This window comes from Planococcus citri, chromosome 2 (genome assembly GCF_950023065.1).
Source record: "Planococcus citri chromosome 2, ihPlaCitr1.1, whole genome shotgun sequence".
Lineage (NCBI taxonomy): Eukaryota > Metazoa > Arthropoda > Insecta > Hemiptera > Pseudococcidae > Planococcus > Planococcus citri.
The window spans coordinates 31320036-31338822 of NC_088678.1; the positions used below are offsets into that span (position 1 = coordinate 31320036).

At 33.8% G+C, this 18787-nt stretch overlaps 1 protein-coding gene across 1 annotated transcript; it reads left to right on the top strand.

Annotated features, from left to right (window-relative positions):
- The first annotated feature begins 4676 nt into the window (after positions 1–4676).
- On the top strand, positions 4677–7285 carry LOC135835403 (kinesin-like protein KIF13A). The gene is made up of 3 exons (XM_065349642.1): positions 4677–5503; positions 6100–6262; positions 6367–7285. Exons 1-3 carry the CDS (start codon positions 4827–4829, stop codon positions 6487–6489), a joined length of 963 nt encoding a protein of 320 aa, XP_065205714.1. The 5' UTR covers positions 4677–4826; the 3' UTR covers positions 6490–7285.
- The last annotated feature ends 11502 nt before the right edge of the window (positions 7286–18787 follow it).

Sequence of the window (18787 nt, forward strand, 5' to 3'; positions counted from 1 at the left end):
TGACCATTGACCACACGCCAAGTTGATGAAAAATTCATACAAAATTCTGCTACCTGAAAAATGTTTTCAGTTCCTTTTCCTAAACTTTCACAGGACTTGAAAAGCAAAAATTTAAACTCAATATTTAATTTTTTTTTAACAACTACGTACAAGATTTGAACGACATGAGGTCAGATATTACAGGGAATTTTTTTATTTGGGGATTTTCAAATTCAGAAAAAAATTGATGATAAACTTAAATTTTCAACAAAAGAAAAAATTTTATTTTCTAAATTAGATTATGAAAATTTTAGATTTTGAATGAAATAAAAATTTGTGTTCAGATTGAGAGCAAAAGCGCCCAATTTTGAGAATTTGTTGAAAATTCATGTTAGCATTTGAAATAGAAAATTAAATGTAAGTAAGCAGCTCATTTCAATGTAGGCCAAAAATTGAGAAATCACCAAATTCAAACCTAAATTCCAAAAATAAATTATACTCAACAGCGAAGAAAAATTTAGATTTATTATGTCTTTTCCGTCCAGTAGTTTTCTTAGGTAAAAAATGTTTCTTTTGAGAAATTTTGATATTGCATCAGCTGCTGAAGTTGATATTTCAGCTGTTAACGGGATTTTTCGATTCTCACATAGCAATTTTGAAAAAATTAGGCAAAAATTTTAGTACTCAGCATGACGGTAGCGCTTGTAGTTGTATTCTAAACCATTGGGGGGGGGGGTCCATATTTGTACCTGGGTCCATAATTGTACCTGAAAAATTTCACATTTTCACTGATAGTGATATATACCTACTCTTGAAATGAAGGTTCAAAAACAAAAAATCCTGTTTAACATCCAATCAAGCATATTATTTTTTTTGCGATTTTGGCACCCAAACAGCATCTTTTGGATCTAAAAAAGCATCCGATCGAAAAAAAACCTGGCAAGTCGAAACACTAGCAAAGGGTCTTTTTTGGCATAATTATTCGATAATTTTAAATGGACGTGGAATTATGTAGTATAGTTAATATAATACTATAGTAAAAAAAATTGAGGATGAAAAATATTAGCGAATATGTAGTGTTTGTGTTTTAAAAAAATTAGATGATGAAAGTAAAAAAATAATATGAAACTTGTTTTTTGGTAATTACCAAAGGTCACTTTCAAACTTTTGGAATTTTTAACGGATATTTTTGAAACTACTTCCTAAAATTTCAGCAGTCCCGAGCAATTAAATTAAATGGTGATAGTTTGTTTCGTTATAATAATGAATATTATACAGTCATTGAACAGCTCTGGTTCTCAAAGATAGGCACCTAGGTACCATACGAGGATCAGAATGCCCTCTGGGGAAATTTTAGAATTTTGGAGAAGGAAATCGGAATTCGTTCTGGAGGCTCCAGAATAACCGAAAACGGGAAAATTCGGTTCAAGAAAGTTTTTATTAGTTTCAGGGAAAATTTTCGTCTTCGTTTTACTGATTTTTTTTCCAAGAAACATGAATTGCTGAAAATAATCAGCTTTGAATTTTCAAAAATTTACCAAAAATCGAAAAATTATTTTGGAAATTTGGGCAGCTGAAATTTTAGTTATGGAAATTTCAGACCATAAAATGAAAAAAAGAGTTAATGTAGCTAACAAGGGAACTTCTTGAGGTGTCACACTCCGATTTGAACGGGACCGCGATTTTTGGAAAGAGCATAGTCTAAAACCCCCAAAACCAACTTTTCAGCTGCCCAAGTTCATTTTTCGATTTTTAGCGAATTTTTGAAAATTCAAAATTGACTGTTTTTGGCTATTTTTGTTTTTTTTAAAAAAAGTACAAACTTGATCAGTAAAAATGGTCAAAATAAGTCCCAAAACTAATATTAATTACCCAAATGCAAATTTTACCATTTCCAGCCATTCTGGAGCCTCCAGTGGGATTTTTAAATTTCTCCAGAATTTTGAATTTGCTCCAGAAGGCGTGAATATGAAGTTGGGCAGCTAAAAATCGAGTCGTATATTACACTCGACCTGTTTAACGAGTTTATCCACATTTGAGCCGATTTTGAGAGTGACACCTCAAAAGTGGCTTTTTGACCAGCTTTTTCAAACTTAAAAAAATCCAAAAAATCAAAAGCTTCCCGTTTGTGTGGAAATTTTTGAAATTCACGCGAATCGCTGAATTTTGTCCGTAACTAACTCCCCAAATCAAAATTTAACAATTTCCAGTCATTCTGGAGCCTCCAGCGACATTTTCAATTTCTCCAGAATTTTGAATTTGCTCCAGAACGCGTGAATATGAAGTTGGGCAATTAAAAATCGAGTTGTAAGTATTACACTCGACCGGTTTAACGAGTTTATCCCCGATTGAGCCGATTTTGAGAGTGACTCCTCGAGAGTGGTTTTTTGAGGTGTCACTCTCGCTCCAAAACGGCTGGAAATGGTAGAATTAGCACTCCGGGGGTTAGTTCTTGAAGAAATACAGCGATTCGCGCAAATTTCAAAAATTTCCACACAAATAGAAAACTTTTGATTTTTTGGATTTTTTAATTTTGAAAACTCTTGAGGTGTCACTCCCAAAATCCGCTCAAATGTAGATAATATAAACTCGTGAAACAGGTCGAGTATAATACACAACTCGATTTTTAGCTGCCCAACTGCATATTCACGCCTTCTGGAGCAAATTCAAAATTCTGAAGAAATTGAAAAATCGCGCCGGAGGGCCCAGAATGTCTGGAAATAGTGGAAATTGTAAAATTTGGATTTGAGTAATTAATATTCGTTTTGGGACTTATTTTGACCATTTTTACTGATCAAGTTTGTACTTTTTAAAAAAAAGCAAAAATAGCCAAAAACAGTCAATTTTGAATTTTCAAAAATTCGCCAAAAATCGAAAAATGAACTTGGGCAGCTGAAAAGTTGGTTTTGGGGGTTTTAGACTATGCTCTTTCCAAAAATCGCGGTCCCGTTCAAATCGGAGTGTGACACCTCAAGAGGTTTCCTTCTAAGCTTCCATTTTTTTATTTTACAATTTCTCCAGAATTTTGAATGTGCTCCAGAAGGCGTGAATATGAAGTTAGGCAGCTAAAAATCGAGTTGTATATTACACTCGACCTGTTTAACGAGTTTATCCACATTTGAGCCGATTTTGAGAGTGACACCTCAAGAGTGGTTTTTTGACCAGCTTTTTTCAAAATTGAAAAATCCAAAAAATCAAAAGTTTCCCGTTTGTGTGGAAATTTTTGAAATTAGCGCGAATCACTAAATTTTGTCCGTAACTAACCCCTCAAATCAAAATTTTACAATTTCCAGCCATTCTGGAGCCTCCAGCGCAATTTTTCAATTTCTCCAGAATTTTGAATGTGCTCCAGAAGGCGTGAATATGAAGTTAGGCAGCTAAGAATCGAATTGTATATTACATTCGACCTGTTTAATGAGTTTATCCACATTTGAGCCGATTTTGAGAGTGACACCTCAAGAGTGGTTTTTTGACCAGCTTTTTTCAAAACTGAAAAATCCAAAAAATCGAAAGTTTCCCGTTTGTGTGGAAATTTTCGAAATTAGCGCGAATCACTAAATTTTGTCCGTAACTAACCCCTCAAATCAAAATTTTACAATTTCCAGCCATGCCGGAGCCTCCAGCGACATTTTCAATTTCTCCAGAATTTTGAATTTGCTCCAGAACGCGTGAATATGAAGTTGGGCAATTAAAAATCGAGTTGTAAGTATATTACACTCGACCGGTTTAACGAGTTTATCCCCGATTGAGCCGATTTTGAGAGTGACTCCTCAAGAGTGGTTTTTTGAGGTGTCACTCTCGCTCCAAAACGGCTGGAAATGGTAGAATTTACGCTCCGGGGGTCAGTTCTTGAAGAAATACAGCGATTCGCACAAACAAAAATTTCCACACAAATGGGAAACTTTTGATTTTTTGGATTTTTTAATTTTGAAAAAAGCTGGTCAAAAAACCACTCTTGAGGTGTCACTCCCAAAATCCGCTCAAATGTAGATAATAAACTCGTTAAACAGGTCGAGTATAATACACAACTCGATTTTTAGCTGCCCAACTGCATATTCACGCCTTCTGGAGCAAATTCAAAATTCTGAAGAAATTGAAAAATCGCGCTGGAGGCTCCAGAATGTCTGGAAATTGTAAAATTTGGATTTGGGTAATTAATATTCGTTATGGGACTTATTTTAACCATTTTTACTGATCAAGTTTGTACATTAAAAAAAAAGCAAAAATAGCCAAAAACAGTCAATTTTGAATTTTCAAAAATTCGCCAAAAATCGAAAAATGAACTTGGGCAGCTGAAAATTTGGTTTAGGGGGTTTTAAACTATGCTCTTTCCAAAAATCACGGTCCCGTTCAAATCGGAGTGTGACACCTCTAGAGGTTTCCTGTAAACTTCCATTTTTTTATTTTATTTTTTTAAAATAAAAACAGTCAACTTTTGGGTTAACGTATCATATCTACATATATGATTTAACGGATATGATTTTCTGTATAACATTAAATTCTGACAAACGAGTCCATAGAGATTGCGGCATTTCCGATGAACACGATAAAAGCTGGACGAATGACGAATGAGTAATCAAAATCAGAAATTGATGTTATTTTTTCAAATGATAAATTTTCGAGGAGGGAGGTTTAAAAATTATGATTTGACGAGTAAGTAATGTGTAATAGAATATAGTGTTTTCGTTGGTATCCTGGTGAAATGATGTTATTTAATTACTCATATTTTACGTAGTCTACATTAGCATTTCAGTTTTTTTATTTTCAATGTGTGTTACCTGATTTCGGTGATTTTTTTTTCAATTAACTGACTCGAAGGTGACCTTACGAGTACCTAAACGGAAACCATGGAAAATCATAACCATCCGAAGCGAGGTTATTGCAGAGATCTGCCTTACGAACCTTCTCAATACGTGCCTCATTTATCACCTTTAAATGCGGATAAATATCAGGACACCATATACTTGGTTTCGAACATATCATCTCCTTCGGTGAAATATCCCGTAAGGTACCCGATTCCTTTCAACGAATACCCAGATATGATCTGCGAATCGATCAATAGCCCGTTACAGTGCAGAATGCCCGACTACTCGCTTTTATCAGAGGGTCACGATTACAGGATAATGAGTACTCCACCCAGCGGCGGTACGAATTTAACGATGCATTTGACCGGAGGCGACCATTCGCATTTGATGAAAAGATCTCCGTCGGAAATCCAGTCTCCGATCAATATGGAAAATCAAGAGGTCAAGAAAATGTCTATGAAACGGGAGAGGAATAGAGTCGCTGCAGCAAAGTGTCGCAAAAAGAAGCTCGAAAAGATCGCTCAGTTGGAGGAGAAGGCCAGATTATTGAGGGAGGAGAATAACAATTTGTTGGAAGCTTTTAAAAAACTGAAACAAGAAGTGGACCAATTAGAACAGAAATATTCGCCTTACGTACCTTACGATCCTTTTAGAGCGGGTAAACTGACCCCTTGTACGCCTACGTCGCAGATGAGGGTTGAAAAATGGGCTCAAGAACGGTATGTAATGCTTAGTATTCTTCTCTATGAATCATTTTGTAAAATAGACTCGAATCCCCCCTCTTCCTCCCATAAAAAACCAACTGGAATGTGATGATTCTAATAGGGCTATTTTAGAGCTCTTGGATTTCCTTTTAAAAAGTTCAAATTTTTCAACAAAAATTATTTTTAAGCACTTTTGAAGAATTTTGAACATAAAATGGGCTTATAACATTCGGTTTTTTGAAAAAAGTGTAATTACGATTACGACTTATCAGAATTGTTAAAATTTTGTAAGAAAATCATAAACTTGAATGAAATTTTTTTTAGTTGTTTTTGGAGAATTTTGAGCCCAAAATAAGTAAGTCTTGATTTTTGTTACCTATTTTTTAAAAAAATAGTACAACTTGTCAAAGTTGACTAAAATTTTGAAAAAAATCAAAAAATGTCGGAAAAAATTAAAATTTTTTTAGAACTCAGCGTCATTGTGTTAAAAAAAATGGAATACTTGGGTCGAAGGAATTTCGACGTTTCCCGTCCTTTTATGATTAAAAGCCATCTGACGTTGAGTTATTCAGATCATCATGGATTAATCAACCTTGTTTTATTCCTTTCAGAGAGGAAATATTCCGCAAGAGTACCGGTCGATTAAAGGAAGATATTGTCACAGCGAATTCCTTGGTACAAGAGGCCAATTATCTTGCCGAAGAAATGGGCAAACAAGTCAAATACAGTGTCACATTGCAAATCCCTCCGGCTAATTTGAGCCCCAATCGTAAAGTAAGTCGACTGATTTTCTTACATACATTTCTTCTGCGTTAGAAATCAGAATCCATTTATTTGAATCGTATTATATTAACGCACGATGTCCTATCACGTTGCAGCGTCGCACATTCGTCAGCGAACCGGCCATCTTGGTTAAACGTAAAGGAAACGGGAGTCAGGTTTGGTCGATGGAGAAACTGGAAACGAAACTGGTCGATATGCGAGAAATGTTCGACAAGTAGGCCAACTAGCGAGGGGTTTGTTATTCTCACATACAGCAACCTTATCGCATATCAATGCTCAAACTCGTTCCTTTTTTCCAAACAAACATCAATCCAAAATTCCAAATGCAAAATCGTATCATCAATCAATGGATAAACTTATGGAATGTTTTTGGAATGAAATAGAGATGAGAGGAAACTTTCAACGGAAACTTTCTTGAAATTTTTCCGGAAACTTTCAAATTTTTAAATTTCCATTTTCGTGGAAATTTATGAAATTTATAAATTTTTACCAAAACACTCACCAAAGTTCAGCATTTTCATTCATAATAAGGAAATGCTTGTAAACAGTAAACAAACACCACTAGATTATGACATTTAAAACAATAAAATATGTTTTTCTTGGTTTTTTAAAAAAATTTTTGAATGAAATTTTCGAAATACGCGTATATACATGACTTGGTATCATTTTTTCAACAGGTGTAACAATAACAAACCTGAGAATGAACCATTTTGAGACAATTTCTTGAAATTTAAAAAAATACTGCACATTTTTTCAAAAATAAATACCTATAAGTAATTAGTTCTCTTCTTCAAGAAGTTCAAGGACTCTTCAGATCCATTTCCATTCAGACGAAGTTCAGAATTTGAAAAATGAGAAATTCATTAATACTTTTGTTTTTTAAGCATGCATATGCATTGTCAATGATTCAAGAATCATTTTTTTAAAATAAAAATTATTTCCCCAAAAATTTTCTGGTTGATTTTAATTCCAGTTCCAGTTACTTACAGTTGAAAATTAAATTTTGGTTCACATCCCTGCATTTTTTTTCTTCATTATTTAGAATTTTTCTGGTGCAGTTTTTTATTTTTTGTGAAGTAATCATTGAATTCTTGAACTTGGTTACATTTTTTAATTCATAAAACACCACACAAATGACATTTTATTGCAGAAAATTTGAGAATACATGAAAGAACCAGAATTATTGGAAATTCATCAGTTTGTAGTTGACCAATAGCATTTTAAAACTGGCATTTGTCAAAAACAGGTATGTGGTGCTTCATTCATCGAAGAAAAATAAATTTCCAGAAAGTTTCCGAAAGTTTCTGAAAGTTTCCAAAAAATAAATTTCAGGAAATTTATCATCTCTAGAATGAAATTAATTGATGTAATAATTTCATTTTAATAGTAATTATTACTAGTTGCAATTCGCAGCTATGGATTTTATTTAATTTTTGATGGGAAACAGGACCCGGAAGGGGATTTAACGGGATAATAAAGATCAACATTCAACATCAATCATCATATTGTCATAGTCATATGTATAATTCCGCATATTTTCTGATTTCCGATTCTAAATTTCTAAATTAAATTTTTCATCGAGGATTATTAGAATAATACTTTAGCATTTCATTTTTAACTCTACGTTTTCTACTCGTCAGTCTGTCCGTCAGTCGTCATTCAACTTGTGGACTTGATCTACTACTACTTGATATTGTTTTAAGTTGAAAGATCAGAGCCATCAGAGAGAGGTAAATGCTTGCCGTTTACCCTACAATGTTCCAATTATTCCACTTTGGTTCGAACTCTATTTCTATTCCTGATCCCAATCATTTAAAACGAATAAAATTCTGAAATTATACTTATTAGACATTTATCATACACCCAGATTCTCAATCTAACTGGTAGTTCCTTTGATTTTTCATTTCTCAGACATTCCTCCGTAAATTTATTGTGTCTATACTTGTCTATACTGAATGCAAAATGATAAATTCATAAGTGTATGAAACACGATGACATACACAAGAACAAGATTATAAGAATAAACCTTGCGAATTGAAACTAGCGATTAGAGTGAATATTCAATCAGAAGTTGGGATCATAAAACTTCAAACACATCATCTTCAAATAGTTTTAATTACGTACGTCGTCTTGTTTCAGTCGCAAAATTATTCAATTTTAATAACTTAATATTAATACTTAATTCTTTCTCCAACGTTCTCCAACGAAATAGCGATTTAATTTATGTTCATCAGAAAATGATAACTGATAAGTGAGTCGTGAACAACGAACGTTTCATTGTTGATTCGTTCGCGTAGGTTGCTAACTGTATGTGAGAATAACAAATCCCACTAGGGATGGGGAAATCACTATAACGATAACATTTCGTTTCGTCAACACCTGCAGCGCTAGTGAGTCATTTTACTCATCACATGGTTTTATCCAAAGTGATATAGACCAGTACAAGTGTCTCCACTCCCATAAGCCGCTGCTTCCGTAGATGGCCGTCGATTTGATGTAACGCAAAACTCTACCCCTAGGTGGCGCTGCATGTAGGGTGGATAAACAATTTCCTGAACTTCGTATTCAAATTACGCAATAATACGTGAAGAATGATGGAAAATGAAATCTTGATTAATTTTTTTTTTTTAAATATGCATAATAATTAAAATGGAAATGAAAAAAATTATTAATAAGCTACAGAACACAGTAACAGAAGTCATGGCTGAAAAAAAATATCTAGAAATCCAATATGTTTTCAGTTTTCTTTTCTTTTTCATTGCAAGCGGTGACATAGCAAGGATTTTTACTGAGGGCAGAACAAAAATGAAGTTGGGTAAGCAATTTAAAATTTAAATTTGAAAACTGAAAAAAATGCAGTTCTTATTTTCGTTTCAAAATTCAAATTTTCACCGACAATGGGGTCAATTTTTTAGAAATAATTTCTAAATTAAATTTTTCATCGAGGATTATTAGAATAATACTTTAGCATTTCATTTTTAACTCTACGTTTTCTACTCGTCAGTCTGTCCGTCAGTCGTCATTCAACTTGTGGACTTGATCTACTACTACTTGATATTGTTTTAAGTTGAAAGATCAGAGCCATCAGAGAGAGGTAAATGCTTGCCGTTTACCCTACAATGTTCCAATTATTCCACTTTGGTTCGAACTCTATTTCTATTCCTGATCCCAATCATTTAAAACGAATAAAATTCTGAAATTATACTTATTAGACATTTATCATACACCCAGATTCTCAATCTAACTGGTAGTTCCTTTGATTTCTATCACTTTTTTCACCCAATACAGTAGTTAAACAAGAAGAACATTGGACGAATTTTTTAATTTTCTTGAAAACATAGCCAGCAAACAGTTGCATGGCGTCATTCGTGGCCAACGGCTCAAAAATTACATCTTCCAAGGAATCTGCAATTAAGAGAAAGCATTACACAAAAATATAGCAATTTTATAACAGTAATAATCACTTTAATGACTAAGTATACCTCCATTATCAATAATGCGATCTAATGTAAATTTCCAGTGATCTAATTTCTCTTTGTCATCCTTGCTTTGAACATCTGAAGATTTTAGGAAGTTTTCGACCATATAATTATTTTCAACATTACTCCCTTTAGGAGGCTGTACAAGAGAATAAACACATAATAATCTGAAGATGTAAATAAACATCACAGCATCTGGATGATCGTTGTTACCACCACCAGCACGAACCAAACCAAAGAAATGCTGTTAAAATAAGACCACAAATTACAAATATATACTATAGGTACCTACATATTCTGTAATATTGCTGAAATTGATTGATAGGAAAAATACCAACCTCAAGACAATCCTGGTTTAATTTTACCGTCATGAAAAATGACAGCTTGAACTCCGTTATGAGATAGTGGAATACACCTAAAGTGGATTTCAAGGTGACAATTAGCCCTTTGAAGGAATTTTCAGTAATGAATTGTCCAGGAGAACGGGTTTTCCATAATATTAAGTAATCGATGAATGATGAAATCACCTTGAAATTACAAATACAAAACAATAGGTAAATAAAGTAGTGAAAGCACAAAAATTAAAATAAAACTTGTCACTGAAACAGTGATTTGCTTACCTTATATTCATCACTATCCATTCGTAGAGCTCCTTTACCACTTCTAGAGTTCATCGCTTTAATCAGATCATTCATACGACTAACAAATTGACAGGTACCCTCGATCGGATCTTGAAAAATGTTTTTCAAAGATTCCAATGCAGCTGGAATTTCCTCTCCAAAAAACTGAAACAATAAAATATGAAGGGATTAATTACTTGAGTTGCTGTGTGCAACCAATGGGTGAAATTGGTCAAACATTAATTTAATTTCCATTTACTTGATATGCTAACATTGCTAACGGAACATTCATTTTTTGGTATTGCTTTGGATAAATATGTGATCTTGTTAAACGAGGGCAGTAATGAATACCATCAACTCCTTGAATTTCAACAATTTTTTTCCAGTGAGACAAGTAAACTACGCCATCAGGAGTCTGTAAATAAATAAATCCAAAAAAATCATCTCATAACTAAATTCCTATTTTCAAAAAAAAGCAAACTTGAATCTTCATTTTTTCAAAAATTGCTCATATTGAGATTTGACAAGTTTTTTTTTACACTAAAAATGCAATCATTTTTTTCTTTCAAAGTTCTGAAATTGTGATCTGTTTTCAATTCCGTAAATGATATCTTTTTTGTCAGTACTCAAAATGCGATCTTATTTTGTTTAAAAAAATTCAATTTTTTACAAATTTCAAAAATATGATGATTTTTTTATACATATTAAATCTGCAATCATTTTTTTGGTTACAAAAATCAAAATGTGATATTTTTTCAAAAAATTCTTTCAAAATAGTTCAATTACATTCAAAATTTGGAAGAGGGGGGGGGGTGTATGGGTTTTCTGTAGCATTTTTCACGAAATGCTCTATAGACTAGAGATAGAGAACAATATTTAATTACCCAGAAGCTCTCCTGTTTCAAAATCCAGTTACGAATATTTTTAATTATATGTGGAAAGTCACTGACAAAATAAAGTTGCCTAGTTTCATCACAGGGATGGGTACAGGAACAATTTTCATCGTCCACTCCATTCAGCCGCCAAACACCACGATTCCAATTGGCGCCATCGGTAACTATTGCATCAACGTAGAAATTAGACTGCTCCAATAACGCAATGGCTTCCAACAAGATGTGATTCAAAGGATCAGCACGAGCACAGCCTTTACTGAGATAGGCACCAACTGCTTGAATCCATTTGCCGACGAAAGGTTGAAATAACAGCACTAGTGCATGATCGCCTTCAGAATTTTTCTGGTCCAAAGGGGTATATTCACCCAAATCAGTGAACCCAATAATTTTCATTTGGTGCTTATCGAATCGCAGATTAGGAGTCAAAGACATTTCGTCTATCACTAAGGAACCTATAATGAAACCACTCATTTAAATTTTAAACCAAGCAATAATATAACAAAGTTGAGCAAAATATGTATATACCATGTCTTTCTAATTCAGACATATCATTAGATTTCAGTTTCATTGCTTCAAAAATTTCACTCTGTAGTCCATAGGTGGGCTTGATTTTTTTAAGATAACGATATAAAGTGGAATGTGATGGTAACGCCATAATATTATTTTTGCGTAAATGATCGTAGGCTTTTCTACTGCGTATTCTTAACAACAGGCAGTGATATATCCAGTGTGTAGTGTACCGTCTACCCTGACCTTTAAATCGTTTTGAGGCCATGAGAATAGCGCGTATATTTTCTTGTTGCTCCGGACACAGATTCGCTATTTCACGATCCAAGGTATCCTTGTTTGTCTGCGCACATTTCTTCTGTGTACGAAGTACCGTTGTCAGTTTTTTTACCTGTACATCAGAAAGAAAATTAAATCCCTGAAAGCTGAATGAAAATATAACCATGAAGGTCTGTTGAGTTAGTAATTTCAAGCTACTAATTTCACAAAAGAAGAACCAATGCGGACATCACAATACATGCAAAAGAAATTATTACCACTACCAGTCACCTCAATGTTCTCAATTGAGACCAAAATTCAAAACACTTTCCCTTGACTTAATTAAATTTAATTCCCACATACACGTGCTGTTAGTTGTTTATAACTGGGCTTACCAAAATAAAAAATGCTTACGTGAACAAAAACAAAATTACCACTCTAGTTGATCCAAGTATTCCAAGTGTGCGAAGTCCATTTAATTTATAATCTATGTAGGTATTTCCGTACATACAGACTTGCATGACATTAAAATGAAACCTATGAAACAAATTCATGTCATCAAAAGCTTTCAACTCACCCTATTAGCAGCCACTTTTTTTTTTGGTAGAGTTCTTTCCTTTCTGCTAAACTGGTTTGGAAATAGAAAACTTCTGAAAGCATATTCGTGACATTAAAATTGTTTTCATACATGTACATATCTGAACCAAGTTGAGAAAAATCATATAAGTATTTAAAAGTACAGCTATGTAACATGCATACTACACACTGAAAGCTTCAATACTCCGAAATGAAAAACACACAACCACACAAATGCAAACCTTGAACTGCAAACGAAGATTTCTACGAAAAATTGTTCTCAAAGAACTTCTCAATCTCCGAAAATACATTTTTTTTTTATCAGCATCACGTTTCTTTTTCTCGTTAACATATTTCATTTCGCGATATTTTATCAAACAATAACCACACATAACACAGTTGGAATTTTGAGAATCAACATAACCACGGCATTTACCTTCACCACTAAAATTTGAAAAATCAAAAATGTCATAATTAAATTATTGAATAAAATTCAAAAACAGAAAAATTCAGAGCACAAAATTCTGAATAATTGAAGAGAATATTCATTCAAAAAATTCAAGATGTAGGTGTACCTGCCTTATTTTTCACTTAGAACTTATTAGATGTTAGAGAAAAGAAATGTGATTTTTACCTAAAATTATAATCCGCGTTCTTACAAGGATGGATCTGATGAACAATTTCCAAAAGAGCCTGAAGATTGTTTGGTTCAATTTTTTTGTACCCAGCAATCGGTAACAGAATCCTCCCAATGATCACCTGTACAAAATTTCAAAAAATAAAAGAATATAATTTCAAAACTGATTGCATTGTATTATAATGATGAGAATCTGGTATTGATTTAATTGATTTGATTTATATTATTACTTCAACTTCGTGAGATTCTTTTATGATAATTTTTTTATCAACTCCTCGCTTCGCACCATCCCAGTGTAGGAAAATGAGGGTCCGATCTTCTGCAGCATAAAAATTATGCCACCCCGGAGGAAGTTGAAGTTGCCTTGCACTGAATTCATCTTCCAAGGTATAGGTGCTTTGCTCAATATCCATTAAGATGTTTTCTTCGGAAGTAGACGGAGGGTTGTTCTCGGAATCAGTATCAAATATCTAGGATAAGAAAAAATTTAAGCATATTATATGGGACATCAGAAGTAATGTCCATGAAAATTGAAAAATTACCTTTTTCCTGCTTTTTTTCACGTTGCTTTTTGTTTTTGATATTACGGAGATTGACCTTTTTTTTGGCGATTTTCTTTTCATGGTGCATTTTTTTGTAAGGTATTTCGGACAGTTTGGGAAGATACTGGGAACTGCTCCTTCCTTCAAATAAGCTTTATCCCGCTCCAATTTAAAGGTTTCATTATCTCCATTTTTATCTACTAAAACTTGAAATTGTTTCACCACTTCATCATCCCGGAAGTGTAGTTCGCATATCCGGTCCCCTGGCTTCACACCTTCGCGAGGAATACTTCTCTGCCATTGTTTCAAAAAATCTGGTGGACCCTGAAATTATAGAACATCAAGTTTTCAAACCAATGGACTTGGTCATGTCGTAACTCAAATTTTGGCTACTTACTTTGGGCACTGAAAATGTTCGCCGTTTAGGTTCGCCCGGATAACCACTTCGGCAATTGGGTACGCAGCAACAAGGCATAACTATTGATTAAATTAATTAAAACCATACATCATGTTGTCAAAATTTTCTAAATTTACTAAAATTATGGTGAAAAATCAGAAAAAATGCATTGCTTGTTATGGTTGTATTGATAAGGATAATATCCACAACGCTGCCAGCGCACCCTATTGGAGAAGTTTTGCGTGAACTCAGTTTCTGACTGCCATTTATGTTGGGAGTGGAGACACTTGTACTGGTCTATATCACTTTGGCTCGAGACATAAATAACGCGCAAGGCATTCCAGGCTAATCACTCAATTTACGAATTGTAACACAATTTAAAAGCTCATTTTTGAAAATCAAACACAGAAATTCGTCAAACTTGATACAAACAGATTGGAGTAAAGAGACGCGAAGATCACACAAACCGATAATTCGAATGTATCGTCTATGAACTATAGATAAAGAAACAATTGAACTTCCATAACGAAATTTACGGGAAAAAAATGAATTCTTCTGACCACGTAATGGAGTACGGAGTACTAGTTTTCACCACCGTTTTTCTACGAGCGTCTCCAGCTCTCGAATGAGCACCCAATGAAAACGCTCTATTTCATAGCCAATAGAAACGTTTTCTTGTTATCACACTCTCGCATTTTCGGGAATGAGGACGAAGGACCCCCAACAAACTGGATGGTGTAACCTGTGGCAACGCTGCGCTCGGAGAAACGAGAATCATAATAGAACGGCGGACGTGCATATGTAGTGAACCAAATGAACGGTCTGTTGAATGTAATGTTACCAACCTACGTTAGTTGAGAACTGGAATTACTTTCAAATTTTTTAAATTAAAAAAGAAGAAAAAGAAAAATACATTATTAATAATTAATAATGGGAGTGGGACCCATATTTCGGAAGTGAACCTCTGTTATTCAAGTTACCTATCAGCCTATCGGATGTTTTTGAAGAGAATTAATAATTACGTTGTTTAATGCTTTTTAAATTCTAATTGAAAACGAAAAACATATAATTACATTTATTTTGATGCGAGGCATTCTACGAGTATGAGCCAGTTACTTTTGCATTTTGAAGAATGTACCAAATTTATTATCCTCAGTTTATCACATAGAAAAATTTTCAGGCACATACCTATACCTACATACTTACTATAGCAATGACTTCACTGAATTCTCAATCTCAACAATCAAATTTTTAAAAAAAAATTAGCATATTTGAAACTGAAGTACCTAAGTATTCGAATATTTATATCATAGATACCTATTATTTTTGAATACAGAATTCGAATTGCAAAATACATCCTGGAGCTTTGTAGGTACGTAACGTATACAATTGCCATTCTTTCAACAAAAAAAAATAATAATAATAATCAACATCATTACAGCCAGCCCAAGAAATTGATTTTTGTTCTAGTTTTGACTCAATTATTACTTGTCCCTTTTCAACTGTTTTGTGGAATTTTCTCACTGAATTGGCGAATTTTGATTTCTTCAAAGTTCCTTTAGGCCTATGCTCTTTATTCAAGACTTGAAGTTGAACATAGGACACATCTAATTGAAAAAATGATAATCACAAAGGTTGTTCAACATCATGTCAACTATACTAGTAGAATACAGAGGTTTCAAAAATTCAAATGCTAACTACCTACTTTCGCCTACCTACTTCCTTTCAACTTGAGTAGGTAAATGAAAGTAAGAAATTAGCATTCAAAACTTTTGCATTCCAGTAGTACTCGTCGGCATTCTAAACAACTTTTGTCATTATCATTTTTTGATTACACGAGCCCTATGCTTGGAATAAAGCAAAAAATAAATAAAAGTTCTCTAAAAATCAAAATTCGTCAATTTAAATTAGCTCAAAAGTGACAAGTTATCTCTTTTTAGATTTTTGGCGAACGTTTGAAAAATCAAAATTGACTGTTTTTGGTGATTTATGCTTTTTAAAAAAAAAGTACGTACTTGATCTGAGTGAGTTGATCAGTAAACGAACCGATTTTGGAAGACACACTTCAACAGTTAAGAGTGGTTTTTTGACCAGCCTTTTTTCATGATAAATATATCCAAAAAATCAAAAGCTTCCCGTTTGCGAGGAAATTTTCGAAATTTGCGCAAATCGCCGTATTTCGTCCAGAACTCTCCACGAGAGCGAATGCTACTATTTTCAGCCATTCTGGAGCCTCCAGCGCAATTTTTCAATTTCTCCAGAATTTTGAATGCTTCGGAAGGCGTGAATATGAAGATTGGGCAGTTAAAAATCGAGTTGTGTGCTATACTCGACCTGTTTAACGAATTTATTCACATTTGAGCCGATTTTGGATGTGACACCTAATAAAGAGCGATTTTTTGAGCAGCTTTATTCATAATAAAACTATCCAAAAAATCAAGTTTCCTGTTTACGAGGAAATTTTGAGAATTGGCACGAACCGCTGTATAGAGTTCAGAACCACCCAACCACCCCCTCAGTTCGAATTTCACTGTTTCGAATCGTTTTTGGAAACATGGTGATTTTCCGAATTTGTCCTGTTTTATATGTCATACAATGACCATACCATCATATTCAAAGCAGGACAAACTCAGAAAATCACACTGGACGCTGCGAAAAGAGCTCGAAACAGCGAAATTTGGTCAGAGGGTGGCTGATTCTGAACTCGATAAAAGCGATTAGTGCCAATTTCCAAAATTTCCTCGCAAACGGTAAACTTTTAATTTTTAGGTATTTTTATTATGAAAAAAAGCTGGTCAAAAAACCACTCTTGAGGTGTCCCTCCCAAAATCGACTCAAATGTGGATAACTCGTTAAACAGGTCGAGTATAACACAGAATTCGATTTTTAGCTGCCCAACTTCAAATTTACGCCTTCTGAAGCTTATTCAAAATTCTGGAGAAATTGAAAAATCGCGCTGGAGGCTCCAGAATGGCTGGAAAGGGTGAAATTTGGATTTGGGGAATAAATATCAGTTTTAGGACTTATTTTGATCATTTTTACTGATCATAGTACGAACTTTTTTTTTAAAAAACAAGAATCACCAGAAATAGTTAATTTTTAATTTTCAAACGTTCGCCAAAAATCGAAAAATCAAGTTGGGCAGCTGAAAATTTGGTTCTGGGGGTTTTAGACTGTGCTTTTTCCAAGAATCGCAATCCTGTTCAAATCGGAGGGTGTCACCTCAAGAGGTTCCCTTGTCAGTTTATCACATCGAAAAATTTTCGGATACTTACCAGCAATGACTTTACTGAATTCTCAACTCAATCAAAAAAAAAAAATAAAAAATAACATATTTGAAAGTACATATTCGAATATTTAAATCACATTATTAGTTTCGAATATAGAATCCGGACTGCGAATATCTCGCTTGATGTTTTCGAAAAAAGTTTCATTATTTATACCTCTTGTAATCGCTTTTTTGGTTTTTATGGCTGCTACTCGAACTGCCGCGCCTTGTGTGCAAGCATCCGAGAACTTTTTCAATTTTTTGAATAGGTGCTGATAGGAAATACCTAAGGAAATATTTTCCAAAAATTGAAAATGACAAATTTTGGGCCAAAAAAACACAAATTACCTAATTATAGTTGTTTTCCCCCTAAATCGAGGTCATCGAGTAAGAATTTAGGGTCCATTTCATTCTAAGGATTTACCCCTTTATAAATTTTAAGGAAAAAAAAAAACAATCTCTGTTTGAAACTTCAGTAAATTTAAAAATGAAAATAACAATTGAGGAGCTGGATATCAAAACGCCGTAAGTCCATTTTGCAAAATTTTCAGAAATGAGGAAAAACTGTGGGGGGGTCGGGGGGAGTCGAAGGGGGTCAAATGTGGTATCAGAGGAAAGGGGAAGTCACCATGACCTCAAAACATGAAAGTGCCCAAATTTTTGAGAACCGGGGGGAACGTGGGAAGGGGGAGAAAAAAAGTTACTGCGTTTTGATCTGAAAAAAGACAGTTACTGCGTTTTGATCTGAAACTTGCTACAAAAATCACGCACATTTTATATCAAAACGCAGTAAATACACCGGCGCTCTCTTACTGAAATAAAAACACATGGGTAGAGAACAATTTTAATGATTATTATCTATTAAATAGTAAAAAAATATTCAAAATTCAAGCGCCGTTTGCCATAATGACTGAGTCATGACACAAGATTTTGTTTTTTATGTTCAGGCCAAGTGTGATTATGATTGAACAATATGTTGGAAATTTTTTAAAAGTCTGTAGTTTCATTACCAACAGTAACCACCTTCTGAAATCAATGTTTACCAACCTTAAAACACAAAAAACGCTAAAAATAGTGTAGTTACTGTGTTTTGAAGAAAAATTGCTGGTTTTTACTGCGTTTTGAAGTAAATCTCAACTTTGAGTGGGATTTTCGAGGTGAAGCATGGCAGATGGATTTACGACGATGGCTGCAATCGATTCCCCGTTGAATTTTACATAGGAAAACACTCTTATCTCAATTTTCATAAAAATGGACTTACGGCGTTTTGATATCCAGCTCCTCAATTTCTCTTTAGATACACTTATTAAATATTAACTGGAAAAATTTTCATTACATC

Bases quoted from the DNA above. Each gene is read 5' to 3' on its own strand.
- LOC135835403 (XM_065349642.1), top strand. From the start codon at position 4,827: ATGGAAAATCATAACCATCCGAAGCGAGGTTATTGCAGAGATCTGCCT. The intron at 5,504-6,099 runs GTATGTAATGCT...TATTCCTTTCAG, and splicing joins GAAAAATGGGCTCAAGAACG to AGAGGAAATATTCCGCAAGA. The intron at 6,263-6,366 runs GTAAGTCGACTG...ATCACGTTGCAG, and splicing joins ATTTGAGCCCCAATCGTAAA to CGTCGCACATTCGTCAGCGA.